Source organism: Mirounga angustirostris, unplaced genomic scaffold (assembly GCF_029215605.1).
Source record: "Mirounga angustirostris isolate CCGP_5_RB_7025 unplaced genomic scaffold, mMirAng1.0.hap1 SCAF_8, whole genome shotgun sequence".
Lineage (NCBI taxonomy): Eukaryota > Metazoa > Chordata > Mammalia > Carnivora > Phocidae > Mirounga > Mirounga angustirostris.
Genome location: NW_026991716.1, coordinates 20,335,267 through 20,355,937, shown reverse-complemented (window position 1 = coordinate 20,355,937; position 20,671 = coordinate 20,335,267). Strand labels below are relative to the sequence as shown.

At 53.1% G+C, this 20,671-nt stretch overlaps 1 protein-coding gene across 9 annotated transcripts in view; it reads left to right on the top strand.

Moving 5' to 3' along the window:
- Positions 1-20,671, top strand: part of RREB1 (ras responsive element binding protein 1) — a 177,281-nt gene that overhangs the window by 141,918 nt on the left and 14,692 nt on the right. For all 9 annotated transcript variants that reach the window (XM_064597206.1, XM_045866412.3, XM_064597208.1 and 6 more), the window contains 2 exons: positions 13,542-13,731; positions 14,770-17,668. In XM_064597206.1, coding sequence (XP_064453276.1) covers positions 13,542-13,731; positions 14,770-17,668 — 3,089 coding nt within the window. The remainder of the gene's footprint in view (positions 1-13,541; positions 13,732-14,769; positions 17,669-20,671) is intronic.

Below are 20,671 nucleotides of genomic sequence, written 5' to 3'. Positions count from 1 at the left end.
CGCGGAGCAGGGAGCCCGATGCAGGGCTCGATCCCAGGACCCCGGGATCATGACCTGAGCCGAAGGCAGACGCTTAACGACTGAGCCACCCAGGCGCCCCAGACCTGCCACTTTTAAAATGCTCCTGCCATGGTTTTTAAGCACTGAGAAGAACGAGGTGCCACAGGGGAGCGACATGATCGGAAGGTCGTGTCCTGCAAGGCGCGGCTGAAGCTTCTCCCAGAGCAGGGGCGAGCACATGCACACCACAGCGCTGGCTTTCGGGAGGCAGCTTGGGAGTAGGAGTCTGGATACCTGTTGGACTCGCCGATGTATGGACCAGCTTTCCTCCCTCAGGACACGTGTTGGGTTGTGACTGGGGAGTGAAGAGGTCTGAGCCAGCTGAAGACTTTTGTGTCGAGGGAAAAGCCTCACCGTACATTAACCTAAAGCCATGTCAGATAACATTATACTTCATCATATCAGCTTGACATTTTTCCATTAGGGGAAAAAAGAATTTATGAAGAGTTTAAACTGCTGAGCCATTGAAGTGCTACAAATTGTCTTTTCATAACTCCCCCATCTCGAAATTGCCCACTGGCCGCGTAGGAGAGGGTATGGGCTGCTGGTCAGAACTCCTGCTCATATGGGACCTCGGTCGGCTGTCTGTGACCCTCGAAGGGGAGCTGGATCACATAATCCCTGTGTTCCTTTCCAGGCCTTATATTCTAGGGGTTGGTCTCTTAACAGCTGTCCTTCTGTCCACCAGGAAAAAGCACTTGGCTCTTCCTTTTGCAGGCCCTCTAGTCCTGAGAGATTCGGGAAGTTCATGGTTTCGTGAACGTCCACAGCATCCCCAGGATGTGGGCTTGTGGTGGGTGGTGAATATTGAAATAGCTTTCTCAACTGAGGACCCAAGCGAACAGAGGTGAGGCCTCACGTGGTGAGTCGTGGGCAGAGCCAGCAAGTGCACGTGGGACCCCAGCCCCTGCCCCGCGTTCCTTCCAAACAGCCACGCGACCGGGCGCTACGGAGAGTGAACGCGCTGCCCATCTCGGAACTCCTCTGTGTGTTTTATTTCACTTCCTACTTTAGTCTGGGATCCGATACCATCTTAGGAATGACCCATTTGCCTCCCTCTAGAGAATCCTATCCTATGGGGAAAATAATTTGACTCTGGCGAGACATTTTCGGGCAGCTGGTGCATGCCTGCACAACAGCGCTTACAGCCGTGAGAGAGGAAGCCCAAGTGTGCCCTTCTTACGTGGTGGCCTGGATGAGGGTGTGGGCACCGCTGGAGCGGGGCCTCCCAGACAAGCACCTGCCCCAGGGACAGGCTGGGCTTGCTACTCCGCAGCAGGGATGGGCCGTACGTCGGACACCGGTTGTCCCATTCTGCACACTTCCATGGGTAATTCACTTGCCATGTCCCCAAGGCTGTGACAAGGCAGATGCACTGGGAAGTCGAATCTCAAGTCCAGCCTGTTTTCCTTGCCCACTCAGGAATAGTGACTTCTGTCTGGTGAGGGGTCGCCGGGAGGAGCTTTGTAGCCTGCTGGGGACTCAGCCCCTTTTGGCAGCCTTCCACCCCACTGGAGCCCCTGGATGCTGTGCCCGCAGTGCATCCTGTGTGGGGGTGAGCCAGCCGTCCCCTGTCTGGGGGCTGTTGCGATGTGGGGTGGGGCTTGCATCTGGAAACCAAAGGGACTTGATTATAGAACATAGTTAATTTCCCTCTTCTCCTCTCTGCTCTGCTGTTGCACGTAATAGCCTGCTATCAGAGGAGGCCGTGGGGGCAGGCAGGAGCCAGCAGGGCCCAGCCGGGCAGTGAACTGTGACAGTAGCTGGTGGGAGAGACTGCTTGTTAACCCAGAGCTAAAATAGACACCGACTCCATTTGCAAACCCCAGCGGCAGCAGAACCACAGTGGGATGCTACCAGTTTAAACAGAAAGTTTGTAACTCAAAACAGCTGTTGGCTTCTCGCTCTCCTGCCCTGACACACGCCCCACCCCCCAATCCCCAAAGCTGGCAGGGTGCCTGTTGTCCCTTAATAAAAAGTGTTAGAGAAGTCCAAACTGGTGTAAATGCCGAGGCTGTTCCCCGTTCCTGTTTCAAGTTCACGAAGCGTGTGTTAGCGCAGAGCAAAAGGAAGGCAGGAAGATGCTTAGAGCAGCTCTAGCCCTCAGTGCTGGGCGTTGCTTGTGCCGTGACGTGACCCGCGGCAAATCCGCAGCCCCCTACACAAGGGGGGCTGGCGGAGAGCCAGCATTTGGAATCAGACGTGATGGACAGAGTGTTTTAAATTTTCTAGTGGTCACGTTTTAAAAAGTAAAAAGAAATAGGCGAGATTGATCATGCTTTTTCACTCATTATAGCACTAATACCAAAATACAGTGTCAACACATAATCGGCATAAAAACTGCCAGTGATGTGTTCTGCATTTCTGGCTGTATACAGAGGCTTTGCAGTTCGGGGTGTGTGGCCCTTCTGAGTTCGAGCCAGCCACGGTTCAGGTGTGCAGAGCCCATCACCCAGGCGCAGGCCCGGACAAGCCCGCCTGCGGCAGGGAGGGCGCTGGGGCAGCGAGCAGCCTGGCGGGCGAGGCCCCCAGGCTTGGGTGTGAATGACTTGTCTTGGGCTCATGGGGGGCTGGGCCCGGAGGGGTGACAGCTCTCTGATTACTGTGGCTCTGGCATTGCGGCTGAGGGCAGACTTTATCAAAAGTTATTGTCCAGTCTCACGTGGCTTCTTGATGCAAGAAGGGCAGGTAATAGATTTAAATTATTTCAGTTAAAATGCATCCAAATGATTGAGTGCTGATGGTGTGCCCGGCACTTGACCAGACTTGAAGGAAAAAAAAGTGATGTTGGAGATGGGGCCCTCGAGTCAGAAAACAAGGAAATGGGCAGTTACAAAACAAGGCGAAGGGGATAAATTCGGGACCAGGAAGTGCATGGGTTGCCTGTGGTCAAAGCAGAGGGAGCCTGAGCGGGTAGGGTAAAGCTTCCCTTGAGTTTTCCACGGGACGAGGTGGTACTTCACAGTTTCCTCCAGGTGGAGGCTCTCCTCGGTCTGAGCAAGGTTGTTTGGAATCTAGGTCAGGAATTAGTCCTCAGGGAACACGAGTGAGCTCTGGCAGGTACACCCTCCCTGCTGGGGGTGGGCCTGTCCTCCACCTGCACAGTGGGGGTAAATGCTGTTACAGACGTGCAGGCCCGGCTGAAAGCCACCCCCTCGTCCTGGTGGTGGAGCGAGATGCCAGAACCTTCTTTCTTCTGGATTCTCAAGTGTTCCAAGGAATGTTTGGCTCCCTTCGCTGCACCACCCTCCCCATACACACCCCCATCACCTGCAGGGAGCCCCTCAGACTAATTCACATAGCATGACATTGGTCCCACACTTAAATGTAAGGAAAGAGTATAAAAAAATAGTCATCAGCATCTGTATTTAAGAGTCCCAGGGGTCGGTGTCTTGGCCAGGTGGAGGCAGGTTTGAAACGGTGCTGGGGGCTGATGGGGGAGGGGGGACAGATGCCCCCCACCCGGCAGACCACCCTGGAAGTTGGAGGCACCTTTGTCAGGATGCCCCTTCTCCCTTCTGCCCGAGGGGCCTCTCTGGAACTCGGGCTCTTGAGAGCCAAGGCGGCCACCAGCTTTTGCGCTCACCCCAGCCTGCCCGCCATGAAGCGCTTCGGATCTGCCCTGACTTCACGCCACACTGGTTGGTTGGACGGTCCAGGCAGGGTGTCGGGACGCGGTGTGCAGTCTGGTAGATTCCTGGGCGTGGGGAGGGCAAGCTGCCGCCCGCCACCGGCCAGGGTACAGGGCCCTCACTGTTGCTCCCAGCAACTGGGAGAGATTAGTGCAGCTGTTGGATGTCAGTTCTCTGGCTGGGATGGGAGGGGAGGGTGGGGAGGGTGGGCACCAGGGCAGGAATGTCTGAACCGGGTGGGGCTCTGAGGAGGTTGTTTGCACTTACCCCTTTTTGCCTCTGGAGACAGAGCAGGGAAAAATGAAGCATGAAATCCCTTTAAAAAAGGAATGTCAGTCTCTCGATTAAAACACTGTAATGGGCAAGAAATTCAGTATCTCAAGGAAGTAGCCAGGGTGAGCTCAGCTTTCTCGGCAAGGTATCTCCCAGGTTCTGATGACAGGGGCCAGGCCCTCTGGCTGCCCAGAGAATGTGAGGGGCAGGAAAGGCTCCCAGGTGAGCCACTGTCCAGTGTCTGGCCATTAAGAATGTGCCCCGGGTTGGAGAAGAAGCTGGGACGTCACAGAGTGGGAGTTAAGTCGGCCAGTTCCATCCCAGCCTGCCGCCTAGCTTGTCCCTGGCCCCTGGGCCAGCCGAGGCTGGTTCTCTGTCTGGAAAACGCATTTGCGGACTGTGGTGAGGAGGAAGGGGGACAGTCCAGTCCTCGGCTGGGTATCCCATTCCAAGGAAACTGAGGCGTCGCATTCAGGGCCTTCTCCCAGGTATTGTGTATTTGACAAGAGAACATGAAAGCAGTCTGCCCTTGAGTCCTCATTGTCATAGAGCACCCCTTTCATCTAGTTCTGCTTTTGTAAAGGTTGGGAAGCTGAATGACCATTTAAATTTGGTTTGAGTCCTACCTACCGCATTTTGTAATCCTTGTTATCCAGCTGTGAACTCTGGATAGTTAGAAGCTTGAAAGGACTGGCTAGCTTTAAAGAGCAGAGCCACGCATCATTTTCCTTGGATGGTTGGGGAAACCAGAGATTCTAAAGAAATGCTTCCTAATGTTTGAAATTTGCCAGAGCGGCCTTTCAAAAATTAAATATGTTTAGCATAGGGGGAAAAAATATATATGTATATAATTTATATAAAAACCCTTTCTTGATGGAGGTCCCCTGCCCCTTAACTGCCATCATATCCTGGTAGATGTGGTGTTGCCTTAAAGGTGAGGCACCTGGTGGGGAGGCGCTGGTTATCTCTTCGGCCTGCTCTTAAGCTTTTCTGTGGACTTCAGAGTTCTCTTCCTGTTCTGGAGAGCTGAGGTCACCAGATGAATACAGTATTACTGCAGTGAGCACTGGGAGGAGCTAATCCCCAAATCTGTTTAGCTGCAAGGTTTCTGTTTTTTGTTTTAAAGCTTCTTGCTTTCCACTTCGGTAAACCCCATTGCTAGTAACTTTGCCTTCAAATTTACCTTGGCTTGACTCTCAGTCTTGGGTGTGTTTGTAGGCTTCCTTCCCATCGTAGGCACTTTGGGAAGGCTATTTGGAAAACCCACTCCGGTTGGTGGGCACACATTCCTTATTTCAGGGCTGGTGTCCCGGATGGTGACAGTTATTCCTGATAGGGTAACTGTTCGCTCTCCTATGAGCCTTCAAACTGCTGGCTTTGTATCAGGCTTCCTCTTGGACCCTCACCCCCTACACAGACTGCTCAGACCGTAAGAGCGCATTTATCGCATTTCTACCCCAGATCAGGGTTATATAGTTTTCTTTGAAGAAATCAGTAAGAAGGATGTAGCATCTTCTCACAAGGGCATGGCTTATAAAAGAACTGGTATCATGGTGCCCTGTCTCATTGTCACAGGTGTCCATCTTCAATTCATGACTTTAAAATTTTAACTTTTGTCTTTTTTAAGACTAGTGGTGGATCTGGGTATGGATGAGAAGATCATTCATTGTCACTCAAGTCCTTTGAGAATTGAAAGGACAGAGCCCTCAGCTAAGGAAGGAGAGTTATCTCCTTGACCTGCTGGCTTCTTCCAGCCCATGCCTCGCTGTCCCCGGGCCTGTGACAGCCGGCGGCAGAGGCTGAGCTGTGGCTACAGGACCCGTGCAGGTCACTTCACCTGTGAGAATTGGGCTCTCTACCAGGCCAGCCCACGTCAAATCTAGGGCCAATCTGCTGTGTGATTTTGCTTATTTGCTTAATTTCTGCAGGAGAAGGGACAGGAAGGGCTGTGGATAAAGTGTATATATTGAAGGCTCTCTGTGTTCGTGGTGTGTCCCTCCAGCCCGCAGGGGCCGCAGTGGAAACTTGGCTCACCCCCCTGCATGCTGCTGGGAAGCATTTCCCTCCCCTAAGACCCCCCACCCCGGCCCTCTCCTATCTGTGCTTCACTCCTACCCATACCCCTTTGGTGACAGTGCAAGTGGTGCTAAGGGAGGTGGGGGGAGGGCGGGGGGAGCAGATAAGCTGCAGACAGCTGCTTCAGCCTTCTGCTATTAGGACAGCCCTGACTGCATGCCCCAAAACTATACCTCCTGCCTTCCCACCCACCCCTACCACAACTGCAGAGCCCCGGCCCCGGTAATAGGAGCCACCATGACCGAGCAGCCCTGCGGGAGGCTGGGATGTCACATGGTGGGGAGGGGGGAATGGTATGATCTCCAGGATTCTCAATTAAGTTTTCTTTCTGAGAGAAGCATTTGCTAACATGTGCTGGAATTCAGGTGTTTTCTGGGTGAACCAGGCTCTGGTGAACTGTCTTGGAGTCCAGAAACACTATTTCTGTGAGCAGAGTGATTTGGAGTTCACACATATACAGGTGTGTGTTTGTAAGTTGAGGATGGGCCGAATGTCCATCTTAGCACTCATCCCTGTGTTTGATATGTAACCTCACCTGTCTTTAGAGTGTTTCCCACTGATGAGTTTTTGTTTTCCTTAGAGTAATTTATTTCAGTATGTGATGTAAAAAGAAAAAAAGTTTTGTTTTTAGAAGAGTTCTATTGGCATCTGTTAAATCCTGTGACTAGGATTCCCTAGTTACACTTTCCCCCAAATGCGTTGATCTTACTGACAGTGAAGTTCTCCATTTGGGAAAGTTGCCCGCCTCTTGCATTGCCGCGGTATCAGAAAGCAATCTCTTGAGTTTGTAAGCTTTCCCTCTGGCACACTGTCCGAATCGCACACAAGATGAAATCGTCCTCCAGCGCTCCGCGGTCCTACGACTTCCAAAGTGCAGTCCTGCTCCTTCAGCATGTTCTGCAGTGGTACAGTCCGTGAGTTCCTGGAGTGGCGTCCAGGGCAGGATGGAGACATCCCACAAGCCGGGGGGTGAGGGGAGAGTTTTGGGGCCCACCCGACCCATGGCTGTGGTCTTCATGAAGACTGATAAGCCCAAGGGAGGTTAGCAAACACCCCCAGATCAGAGCCCGCAGCGAACAGTGTCGCCCACAGAGTGACAATGGTCTCCATTGTCCCTGAAGAGCTCTTTAGAAACAGTTGCAGAGTGTTCTTCCCAGGGCCTTGGGAAGGCTGGTTGAACCAGGGTGTCTCTGGCTGACAAAGGCCCGTCCACATGTTTCTGGGTGATGGTTTTCCACACTGGTTTTATTTAAGGTCTGCCAACAGGTGCTGAGCGGGAGATGGCAAGCAGTGTTTTTCTGTGGGGTTTCATTTTCTTCCTTTTAACCATCCCCACGATGTGCTTCTGGTTTCAAAGCAGGTTTGTTTTTTGGGTTTTTTTGTGTGTTTTTTCCCCCTCTGCCACTTTTGAGCAGCTTATGAGATGGCATTCTGTATCTTTTCAGAAGTGAAATAGGAGCGCATCGATTGAATCCCATGAATTGGAGATGCGTGAAGTTGTGGCTCTGGGCCTTATTTAAATTTTATTAGAAGGCTCTGAGTGCATGTGCAGGCTGGGATGACATGCACTTCTCTTCTGAGCTGTGGCCCCAGGAGCAGGGGGGGTGGCAGGGGGTGGTGGGGGGGGGAAGCAGGTGGTGCAGGACAGAGGGCGACCAGGAAGAACATGCATTTCTCCCGTGAGTCTCAAGGATTAAACAGAAGCAGTGGGGACAGTGGTGAAGTTCTTGAGAATGAAGAGCGAGAACACATCCTTTGGAAATTAAAATTCATTTTCCCTGAGTTTTCATGTTTGCTGTCGTGGCCAGGAAATGGGCTATTCCTGATGGTTTTGTTCCTAGCAATATACGGTCATGGTTAAGTTTGGAGTAGCACCTTGCAGTTTTCCAAGGATTTTATTCTCTGTCACTGACAGTAACTCTGACAATCCCCATGTTACAGAGGAGAGAGCAGTCAGGGGCTCAGAGGAGGATGGGGAAGAGCTCTCCCAGGCCTGGGATATCGGGTGTCCACAGATTTGAGGACCTGTCACTTAATTCTCACTATAGTAAGGAGGTCATGGAGGGAGCAATTCCTGTCTCAGGCCTGTGTGGGAAATTTTGCCCTATAGGCAATCAAAATACAGAGGAAATAAGTTGTCCAAGATTGCACAACCTCCACTTCCCCTCCCACTGTCTCTGGTCCCCGAGCGTATCCCACACTGCTCCCCAGCTGCCTTCCACGGGGGACACAGAGCTTGTGGTTGGTGCTGGTTAATTCAGCTGTGAGTTCACTGAGCACCTATTATGTGTGAAACTGTCCTAGATGCCAGAAACGGGAGGGGCTTGAAGGTGAACGAGAGAATGGAAGGGGGGATAGACCTGTTAGAAGTGAAGAAAACTTGGTGTCATTAAAAACTCATGGCTACGATAGCTGCAGTCAGCTCTAACTGCCATATTATGAGACCCTGTCCTCCCTTTTAGAAAACCGACTTGTGACGCCCCTCACATTGAGTATTCATAGCCAACAGTTCACTAGTGCAGTAGACTCAGGAAAGGTATTCAAAAGGTCTCTAGGGTACAGGAGAAAAATAAGAGAACTTTTCTTCCCAGGGGCACCTGGGTGCCTCAGTCGGTTAAGTGTCTGCCTTCAGCTCACGTCATGATCTCAGGGTCCAGGGATCGAGGCCCACATCGGGCTCCCTGCTCAGCGGGGAGCCTGCTTCTCGCTCTGCCTGCCGCTCCCCTTGCTTGTGCTCTCTTGCTCAAATAAATAAAATCTTAAAAAAAAAAAAAGTCCAAACCTGGAAGTGAAAGATGTTGTATTAGGAATATGATCCATGCAGTGACCCAGACCTGGATCTTCTCTCAGTGCAGTGAGACTCCAGCGTAAGCCCTTGGGGAGTGAATGTGCAGTCGCTTACCGTTAACTCCCAGTCGTTCTGTTCTCAAAGATTGCAGCCAACACAGAATTAGTGAATATTAAACCGTGGCTCCTAGAGGAAACACAGGGTTAGTTGCTTGCGAGCCTCTGCTTGCCTTTTCATCAGCTAATCAATAACAGACCCTGGTTTTATGTTTGTTTCTGCTTAAAGAAATCATACTTAATAAATAGCACTGACTCGGGGACCGGGAACTCCCAGCCCCCAGCACCGTAACTCGTGCCTGAACGAAGCTTGTGGGACACACGCACGTTCTGCCATCAGGCACATCCCAGCTCCTCGAGCTGATGCTCGGGAGACAGCGCTTTGGCGCTGTGCTTGGAGCCCATCTCAGACCACAGAACCACCCACAAAGAGCACAGAAACGCGAGAACTGTGGCACTAAGTGGACCGTGTAAGGGTTTACAGTAGGGGCTGGGGCAAGACGGCGGAGTGGCTGCAGCCGGGAACGCGCACGGCGGGCGACTCGGCTCTTTCCCCTCTCGGGGCGGGTCCTCAGGCACCCTGCGAGTAGTGACGCGGATTTTCAAGTACGTTGTAGCAAGTGGGCAAATTGACAGATACGGAATCTGCCAGTAATGAGGATCGACTATATATGTTTTAGGTCAGATAAAATAGTACACGGACGCGTGACTTCATTTTTTTTTTTTTAAAGATTTTATTTATTTATTTGACAGAGTGAGAGAGAGAGAGCACAAGACGGGGGGAGCGGGAGAGGGAGAAGCGGACTCCCTGCTGAGGAGGGAGCCCGATGCAGGACTCGATCCAGGGACTCCAGGATCATGACCCGAGCCGAAGGCAGTCGCTTAACCAACTGAGCCACCCAGGTGCCCCGCGTGACTTCATTTTAATGCGCACCACACCTGAGCCCTTTACCTGACTTTGACCGTGAATCCCTCCGCTGCGGTGGTCTTCACAGGGAAAGCTGAGCAGGGAGCCAGGGCCAGCCCCTGGTGGATCACACACTCACTGACTCTTACTAGCGCTGTCTCACAGAGTTGCTAGGATGAATGAGTTCAGGTATTTGTTGTGATATTGCAGCATCCGGTGCGGGTGAAGATGAATTTAAAACACTCTGCATATGTCCTGCGCAAAATGTATGTAGTCGGTGCTCGCTCTTCATTTGGAAAGAGCAAGTGTGGACATCAGGTGCAGAGTGCCCACGAGTGGCAGCCCTTGGCACCTGCCCTCGACTTTGTTGCCTCCTCTTGTTCTCACCTTCCAGGGAAGGCACAGACCAGCTCCCGTTTCCCATGGCTTCCCAAGCCTCACCTGCTTCTGGCCAAGCCTGGACAGAGGGGAGGAGGCAGGGAGAGAGAAAATCAGAACCATCTCCAGTTCACAAAGGCCACACCAGATGAGGCCACAGGCTTGACTGCCCAGCCCGCCGAGTGTGGCTCACTCTGCCTGCACGTAAATCCCAGCTGTGGAGCCTTCCTGAGCCCTGGGCTCCACACCTCCCTCCCGCCCCGGCCCCTCCACCTTTTTCCCAGAGGCTCCGACTCAGTGTAAGGGCTTCTCTTCTGGGGTTTTTAATAAATTGAACCCCCCCACCACCACCTGCATCTGCCACAAATAGTGCTTTGGATGTTGTTGAAGCTCAGAAAAAGAGACGAAAAGTCAGCCCACTCTCATTAGCCATTTGTAACTAGATGTTGCTCTCTTTTTTTTTTCTTCTTTAGGTGGTTCTCTCTTTTACATGTATTAGGATCATGTTAAACTTCTGCACAAGTAAAGAGCACAGTGTGATGAACCCTCATGCACCCATCCCCCAGTTTCAGGAATTCCCAGCCCATGGTGTTTCATCTCTTCCCCCATCCTAGATAATTTGAAAACAAGTCCCAGGCATCATATTTCACTTAACAACATCTCATTACGTATCTGTAAAGGAAAGGGACTTACAAAAAAAAAAAAAAAAAAGGCACAACCAAAATATTACCACAACTTAAGTAAGTAACAGTGATTTCTTACTATCACCCGATGTCTGGTTGGCATTAAATGTCCCCAGTCCAGACATTTCTCTCCAGCTCAGGGGAGAGCTTCCAGCTGACCACTGGGGTGGTGATGGGGTGGTGACGACGAGGAGTGTGCTGTTGAACTTGAGTCTGAGGAGACTGGAGTCACCGCGGTAGAAGAAGAAAGTGTCATTTCCAGGATGGCAGGATGGGACAGAGGTGCTGTGGGGCCCCAGGGGTCACAGCCCCCCCACATGTACGGCGTGGCACACTGGAGCAGCTGTGGCCAGGCTGCTTCCTCATGGCCTAGTCCTCTGGGTGCTTTGGCCAGGGTTCCCCGTGGTTGGGGGGCCACTCTCCAGCCCCCCTGAACATGAGCCGCGTGCGTGCAAGGGATTGCGGGCGGGGGGGGGAGCAGGAAGTGGCACCGTGTGGGCCCGCGGCCGTGAGCACCGTCAGCACCTAAAGGCAGCCTGGGTTCTCCGTGACCCTGCCTTCCCTGGAGCCCTTGTCACACTTGGTGAGCCGAAGCACCGTTCCCTCAGGCGCAGTTTTGTGTTTTGAGCGGCTCGCGGGAACCCGGTATTCCAAATTTAATGGAACGATGGCAGGAATCTCGATGGCGAGATGTGGCTGGGGTGGCCCTAGAGACAGGAGCGGTGGACATACAGCAGGACCTTGCTTGCCGTGGCCTGCCACAGCGCGGTAAGAACAGCCAAGTTGCACGTACTTGGTACTTCGTTTCAGTGCAAGAGGAAAATGAGTTCAGCTGCTTCATGGTGATTTATTATCTCTTTATTAACAGAGAAGAATTTCAGAGCTAAGAAGGTTTCCGCTAAGGTGTGTGCAGTGTAAATCCCGGCAGGTTGCTCTGCCCCTCGGTGACCCACGTTCCTTCCTTATAGAGCACCACTAGCACCTGCTTTAGGGGTTTTGTGAGAGGCAGATGCGTTTGTACATGCAAATACTTGGAAAGGTGCTAGGCCCACAGCCCTAATAGAACTTCTGCAGTCACAGAAACATAGAAATGTGTTAGATCTGCACTACCTGAGGCCATTGTTGAAATGAGAATAATGTGACTGAGGAAATTTTAATTAATTTAAATAGCCACATGTGGCTCCTGTGGGCACTGTATCCAGTATGGATCTAGGGGATATTGATAATACTGTAATGATCAGATGGTCGTTAGGATGGTTCTCAGTGCAGACCCAGAAGGTGACACTGGTATGAAAGAGTAAAGGAAGCATCATAAAATGCATTTGGGGGCACGTCGGTGGCTCAGTCACTTAAGCATCTGACTCTCGACTTTCAGCTCGGGTCCTGATCTCAAGATAGTGAGATCGAGCCCCACGTCAGGCTCTGTGCTGGGCATGGAACCTGCTTAAGATTTTCTCTCTCTCCCTCTCCCTCTCCCCCCCTCCCTCCCTCTCTCTCTCTTTCCCCCTCTCCCTCCCCCTGCTCCCCATGCTCCATCTGCTGCCCATCCTCCCTCTCACTCGCTCTCTCTCCATCCCCCTCTAAAAAAGAATAAGTAAATAATAATAATAAAATGCATTTGTTTCACATCTTTGTGGCCCAGGACACTTAAGGTGTAGGTCATCTCTGAGGTGGAGGGTGCTGATCTTTAGATGGACTGCATCCATGGGAGTCTTTCAAGGAAAAGGCAACAGCATCATAACAGGTGTGGGCGGGAGGATGAACGGGGTTCATATTTATTTTTTTTAAAGATTTTATTTATTTATATGACAGAGAGAGACAGCGAGAACAGGAATACAAGCAGGGGGAGTGGGAGAGGGAGAAGCAGGCTTCCCGCTGAGCAGGGAGCCCGATGTGGGACTCGATCCCAGGACCCCGGGATCATGACCTGAGCCGAAGGCAGACGCTTAACGACTGAGCCACCCAGGCGCCCCGAACGGGGTTCATATTTTATCTTTGCTTCCGTACTGGCTGTGTGACCTCGGCCACGTTGCATAAGGTTTTTGAGCTTCGGTGTTTCCATCTGTAAGATGAAAGTCAGGATACCCACCCGCCTACCAGGGGCATGCTCTGTGCCCCTGCAGGATGCCTTGCTCCTAGTCTAGGAGCCAGGGTTGTCTTTCAGATAATGGATGGTAATAATATCAGAATTGAATACATAGTTACTGTCGTGTGCTACTAATTCACTTGGAGAATTTGATTATCATTTCATCCTGATCATTTCATCCCCATTAGAGACCAGGGATGCTCTAGATTCTGCGCAAATGTATGCTATTTGACTTTTAAAGATTTATGATAATTAGAGTCCATTGAGCCAAGGGAGGGAGCAAAACCTTTGAAATGATCGCTCTATGCTGCATAATTCAGGTAAGACAAAGTAAGCCTGCAACCGTGGCTTCAGGTTTCCGGCTAAACTTACTGGACACACCTGTTCTGTCTGCAAAGATTAGGATACCCAGAAATTGGTAAAATATAACTTTTTTAAAATGAAGAGTTTTCTTGGTGCTAACCACGAACAGAGTGGCTTCTTGATGTCCTATCATTTTTATTTCAATTGAAATGAAGCAACAAAAAATTAGAACGCGCTACTGGACAAGTGGAAACTCTGACTTGGCTGCTCCCTTATATCCTGTCCCTTTTTCCTGCCAGATGTGACATTTGCTGCGTAACCTTTCGAACACATCGAGGACTGCTGCGGCACAACGCACTTGTCCACAAACAACTTCCCAGGGACTCCATGGGAAGGCCTTTCATTCAGAACAACCCTTCCATCCCTGCTGGCTTCCATGACTTAGGATTCACTGACTTCTCCTGTAGGAAGTTTCCTCGAATTTCTCAGGTACTTTGCTCGGCCTGTGGACCCAGCAGCCACCTCCATGGGCCACGTCGTTGGACTAGACCCCCTCACCCTGAGGCTTCCCTTCCTTAAAATGTTGTCAGTTGGGTTTTGTCTTTCTTTTAATCACAACCTTTTCTCTTGAAATTCAGCTTGATCCTTTCAATCTTCATTGGGTCATTAAACTGAGAGGGATAGGTGGGCTTTTATTTTGTGTTGAATTTCTTATTAACTTGAGTATGTGTCTAGCTTACCTGTGCTTTTTGCCTGTTCTTGGGGCATTTGGATTTAAGGTTGTGAATTGCTCACCACCCCTACTCCAGCCCTATCTGAATTGAATTTGTATTTTTTTAAATATTTCTTTAATATCCATGTTACAGGTAAATATTTCTAATGTTGTAGTTTCTATTAAAAATGTTTGGGGTCATTATTAACCTGAACCATATTTGTTCTCTGCCTACAAAACACCTGCCAAAGCCATTTTGAAACTATTTTTTTTAAAAAACTGGGATAGAGGATGTCAGCAGGGAAACTCTTGAGGCACAGAATCCTGAAGTTCAATGACTTATTCCATATGTATACACACACATATATGCATATTACCCACACGTATGCACTCACATAACCCTCCCCCTAGGTGGCGCTGCCTCACGCCCCTGCCCAGGCAATGCCCTTTCTCCCACAATCACGAGGGTAGCCAGTTCTCCACTGGTGGTAGGAAGTCCCCAGCCCATTAGTTTTCCAGGACACCATTTTTAAAAAGAGAATTAATCCTGTCTTTGTGCTGTTGTTACTTAGCCATATTTCATTGCTTCTCTGAGATACCCTAGAGATTGATGTCATTCATCAAGCAAGATGACGCTTGAGATGCTTTGGGGGGGTTTTCCTGATTCAGTCCGGGACAGGAATTAGCAAGCAGCGGGGAGGCCAAGGCTGGGGACTGGGGCAGCTTATACAACAGATACCTTCTGCATCTCAGGGTAGTGATTATTTTTAAATCCTCTCTATTCCCTTGCTCTTGCCTACCCGGCTTCCATGCAGGCCTGGTGTGAGACAAACCTACGAAGGTGCATCAGCGAGCAGCACCGTTTCGTCTGCGATACGTGTGACAAGGCGTTCCCCATGCTCTCCTCGCTCGCCCTGCACAGGCAGACCCACGTCGCCACGGACCAGGGACGGGAAAGGCTGCAGGCCAAGACCCTGCCCGGGGACGCCCTGGACCAGAAGGTCTTCCTGGCCTTGCTGGGCCTGCAGCACACCAAAGACGCCAGGCCTGCCCCTGCCGAGGAGCCCTTGCCCGATGACAACCAAGCAATACAGCTCCAGACACTCAAGTGTCAGCTACCTCAGGACCCCGGCTGCACCAACATGCTGAGTCTGTCTCCTTTCGAAGCTGCTTCCTTGGGCGGCTCTCTCACGGTCCTCCCGGCTACCAAGGACAGCATGAAGCACCTGTCCCTGCAGCCCTTCCAGAAGGGCTTCATCATCCAGCCCGACAGTAGTATTGTGGTCAAGCCCATCTCTGGCGAGTCGGCCATCGAGCTGGCTGACATCCAGCAGATTCTGAAGATGGCAGCCTCCGCCCCCCCTCAGATCAGTCTTCCGCCTCTCTCCAAGGCCCCTGCTGCCCCTCTGCAGGCCATCTTCAAACATATGCCCCCTCTGAAGCCAAAGCCCCTGGTCACCCCGCGGACGGTGGTGGCCGCGTCCACGCCCCCGCCTCTCCTCAATGCCCAGCAGGCCTCCCCGGGCTGCATCAGCCCCAGCCTCCCCCCGCCGCCCCTGAAGCTCCTCAAAGGCCCCATGGAGGCAGCCTCCAGTGCCCACCTGCTGCCGTCCCCGGCCGGAGCTCAGCCAGACACCGCCGCGCAGCTCTTCCTGCAGCAGCCGCGGGTGGACCTGCCGGGCCAGGCCGAGATGAAGACGCAGCTGGAGCAAGATAGCATCATCGAGGCCTTGCTGCCCCTGAGCATGGAGGCCAAGATCAAGCAGGAGATAACGGAGGGGGACCTCAAGGCCATCATGACCGGGCCCGGCGGCAAGAAGACGCCAGCCATGCGCAAGGTGCTCTACCCCTGCCGCTTCTGCAACCAGGTGTTCGCCTTCTCCGGGGTGCTGCGCGCCCACGTGCGCTCCCACCTGGGCATCTCGCCCTACCAGTGCAACATCTGCGACTACATCGCCGCCGACAAGGCCGCGCTCATCCGCCACCTGCGCACGCACAGCGGCGAGCGGCCCTACATCTGCAAGATCTGCCACTACCCCTTCACCGTCAAGGCCAACTGTGAGCGGCACCTGCGCAAGAAGCACCTCAAGGCCACCCGCAAGGACATCGAGAAGAACATCGAGTACGTGAGCAGCAGCGCTGCCGAGATGGTGGACGCCTTCTGCTCCCCGGACACGGTGTGCCGGCTGTGCGGCGAGGACCTGAAGCACTACCGCGCGCTGCGCATGCACATGCGCACGCACTGTGGCCGCGGCCTGGGCGGCTGCCCCAAGGGCCGCAAGCCCTTCGAGTGCAAGGAGTGCAGCGCCGCCTTCTCGGCCAAGCGCAACTGCGTCCACCACATCTCGAAGCAGCACCTGCACGTGCCCGAGCACGACATCGAGAGCTATGTCCTGGCGGCCGGCGGCCTGAGCCCGGCCCACGCGGCTGCCGAGGCCTCGGGGAGGGTCGAGGACGGCGGCGGGACCTTCGGCGAACGTAAACCCCTGGCCCCCTTCCCGGAGCCGCAGAACGGCTTTCTTCACGGGGGCCCCCCCCAGCCTCTGCCTCCCCACGTCTCCGTCAAGTTGGAGCCCGCCAGCAGCTTCCCGGTGGACTTCAACGAGCCCCTGGACTTTTCCCAGAAGGGCCTGGCCCTGGTCCAGGTGAAGCAGGAGAATGTCCCCTCCTTCCTGAGCCCCTCCTCCTCGGCGCCCTATGACTGCTCCATGGAGCCCATTGACCTGTCCATCCCCAAGAACTTCAGGAAAGGAGACAAAGATGTGACTGCTCCCGGCAAAGCCAAGAAGCCTGAGCAGGAACCAGGGAGCGGCGAGCAGCCATCTCCCTGTCCTCCGCCGTGCCCTACCCTGCCAGTGACCTTGGGGCCCAGCGGAATCCTGGAAAAACCCGTGGCCTCCGCAGCCACCACTCTGGAAGCCCACGCTCAGCCCCTGCAGGGCTCTGTTCAGCTTGCTGTCCCCATCTACTCGTCAGCTCTGGTCAACAGCTCCCCCATCTTGGGCAATCCCACCCTCATCAGCAGCCCAGCGGTGTTGCGGCCGCTGCGCCCCAAGCCCCCGCTGCTCTTGCCAAAGCCCCCCGTGACAGAAGAGCTGCCCCCACTGGCCTCCATCGCCCAGATCATCTCATCTGTGTCCTCGGCCCCCACCTTGCTGAAAGCGAAGGTGGCCGACCCGGGGCCCACGAGCCCTGACAGTAACAGCACAGCTCTGGACAGCTTAGGAAGCGCGGCCCCCAGGGCTGCCGCCGCCCCTGCCAGCACCACCAGCCCAAAAGAATCCAGCGACCCGTCCCCTCCTGCCAACAGCCCGGAGGCGCCGTCACCCACCGAGCAGGGGCCAGTGGGCTTGTCCAAGAAGAGGGGCCGGAAAAAGGGCATGAGGAGCCGGCCCCGCTCCAGCAGCGGCGGGGTGGACCTGGACTCCAGCGGGGAATTTGCCAGCATCGAGAAGATGCTCGCCACGACGGACACCAACAAGTTCAGTCCGTTTCTACAGACTACAGAGGATGACGCTCAGGATGAAGTGGCCGGAGCCCCCGCGGACCCCCACGGGCCCAGTGACGAAGAGCAGGGCAGCCCTCCTGAAGACAAGCTGCTGAGGGCCAAGCGGAACTCCTACGCCAACTGCCTGCAGAAGATCAACTGTCCCCACTGCCCCCGGGTCTTCCCCTGGGCCAGCTCCCTCCAGAGGCACATGCTCACACACACTGGTAAGAGGGCCCGCCACGCCAGGAGTGCTACTGCCCGGAGGGGAGGCTGTGGCCTGTCTGGCCCGGGGAAGCCGGGGGGAGCGGGACGGGGAGCAGGCTTGGAAGCGTAGAACCCTTTCCCCACGACCCCACTTTCAGCTTCTCCCTCAGTCTCAGAAGCAGGGGGCTTGCCTGGTGGGGCCGAGAGTTCTTCCTTGTGCACCCTTGTCACCAAAATCACCTGTTCCCGCTGTCTGGGCCCCCGAAGGGCTGCTGGTGAAGGCAAGTGTTACACGTAGGTGTTTAGGGGTGCGAAGGGTCCTGGGCCCGTTGGATCATGGACTTTCATACACTTCATCCCTTCAGCAGGATGTAGTAAGATTACCAGGTGACCCACAGGAGGCAGTGAGGAAAAAGTAGAAGTTGTTATTAAGGGATCGGCCACGGTGGACTTGCTGCTTTGGCAGGAAAAACTGCATCCCCAGTTCTGCAGAGCAGCTTTTAATATGTTGAACGTTCCGTGAAGTCCTTTTGACTCCATATATTCTTAAAGGGAATATTGCAAATTCGCAGTTCTCTTTCATTTCGCTAAGGCAATCCCAGCTTCCCAATTATGGGGAAGATCAGTGACAAATAGTGGGTAGAATTTTTTTTTTTTTAATTTTATTTATACTAAAATCAACAGCTGTTCCGGAGAAACACCCAGGTATAATCGTATTCTAAGTCTAATGTTTGGACTTAAATCGCCAAAAAGATAGCCCCAAGTATTTTTCAAGCGTTAGTTTCTATATGTTGATTTTTAAAGAGAAGTTGAAGAGGGTACATTTTAAGTAATTTTATACCAGGTACTTTGCATAGTCACATGACCATACACTCTCCTCTTAATTCTAATTTACTGAATATTTATACAGGGTTTATATCATTGAGCTAAAGGTAAATAGGGTGAGAGCCTTAGCCTTTTGGAGATTACTACCCGAATACTAATGGGTAGGACCTAAAACCCAATAGAGAATTATATCATACAGGATTGCCAGATAAAATCCTGGATGCTAGTTAAATTTAAATTTCAGATAAAAAGCAAATAATTTTTAGTGTAGGTATTTTTCCATGCAGTAGTGGGGATAGACTAAATACTGAATTGTCATTTATTTATCTGAAATTCAGACTGAAGTGCTTTTAGTTGCTAAATCTGGCTTACAAGGCTTAGGACTGGCGAGGGGGAGGTCCTGGGAATGAGGTGTGAGCCACGCTCTGTACCCAGGTGGAAAGGCTTCATTCAGAAGTGGTGGTGATCACAGAAGCTTCCAAGAGCCCATGGCAGGCTGTTCTACTAGTGAGGGAGGTCGGTCGCCGAGCAGTCCCTGGGAAACGGGGAGGGGAGAGCAAGTGGGCCGGGGTGGGGGGTGCTCTCTCTGGGCTGGTGGGACCTCGAATCCAGGACTCAGGTGGCAGCAAGCCAGGAGCGCCTGTCCACCAAGGACTCCACTACTGAACAGAATTTCTAGATTTGTGAAGTATATGCTACATTTTCACACTGTCATTTTCATTTGAAATCCTGTAAGCCTGACAAAGTAAAGCCACAGTTCTCTGAAGGAAGTTCAGAAAAGAAAATGCATGGTAAACAGGAGGTGCCCCGCACAGCAGGCTCTTGCTACCCTTTTGGGGGGGGGGGGGGCACTTGTTTGTCAGCTGCAGAGCCTTTGGAGAAGTGAGTACTTCTGTTACCACTTTCCAGAAAGCAGATGGCTGGATCTGACGAGGAGCATGGCTCTTGCCATGCCCTACCCTCTGCTCGCCCCTGATGCCGCCCCCCCCACCCTCCCCGCAGCTGGGAGTCCTGTGCTTAGTAGAGAGCGTGCACATTGTCCGAGCGTGAGGCCAGTTACTCCCGGACTTCCTCTTCCTAGCAAACCACCGTCTCCCTAGGAGGACCGGAGTGGCTGGTACTTGCTTTCCAGGGTTCTGCCCATGTCTTGCACGTGCCTGCCAGAAGTTCCCACTTGTGAATGCATCCTTTCAGTCGCCTGGCTTTTGAATGCCAAAATGTCCTAGTTGGTTTAAAGTCTCGTAGCTTCTGAAACCAGGCAAGGAAGATGGGGGAGGTCTGTTGAAGATGGAGTACGGCGGGGTGGGCGTAAACATCAACATGTTCTGCCCCTTCTCCCTAAGCCGTTCCTAGACCCTGCGTGGCTGTGTCTCCTGCAGCCCCGTCCGTGACGCCCTGTCTGACCGTGTTCTCACTGCCGTGCCCTCCTGCTGAGGGTTGCCGGCCTTGACTGGAGGGGAGCACTCGGCGTTGGTGGAGAGACCTTCCAGAGTTAGTCTTCGTGACCGTCCCACGAGGGCGATGTTGTCCACATCTTGAAGCAAGGAAATGAGTAACAGCCAGTCGTTCTGGGGGTGGGTCATGAGCGGTCGAGCCCGAGTTCAGAGCCAGGGTCACGTTCGCTGCGGCTGCCCCACGGTCGGGGGGTGTGGCTGCTTCTGTGCTGACACGAAGAGAGGGTGTGCCTGCCCCTGCCGTCCTGACATGTCCTGCCATGTTCCGGTGCAGAGGACTGGCAAGGGGTTGGAGAGGAGGGGAACACAGTTACGGACCCGAATCCTAGTAATCAGCCCTAAGGGCCGCGGGACGGTCCTAGCCGCACGCACAGGCGCCGTATAAGCTGGCGCCCCCTGGGCTTTGTAAGCTCCTTGCCGTCCTTCTGCTTCAGCTCGCAGGGACTGTCTCAGCCTCACCTCTGTTGCATAGTTTCATAGAGCACTTGGCTGCGCCTGGTGCCGTGTTAGGACATTTTCCATTCATCGCGTATCCCAGCTGGACGGAGCCTGGGAGACCAACTGACCCACCCGCTCTTCCCACAGACGTGTTTTCCTGGTAGACGCTCTGCTGTTGAAGAATCCCCCAGCTGTGTTTGGTTGCCTGGCTCTCTGGGACGTGCTCCCTCCAGAAACCTTGGAATAAGATGGAGTTAAACACGCCTCTGAAACAGCCCCGTAAACAAAAAGCATTCTACAGAAAAG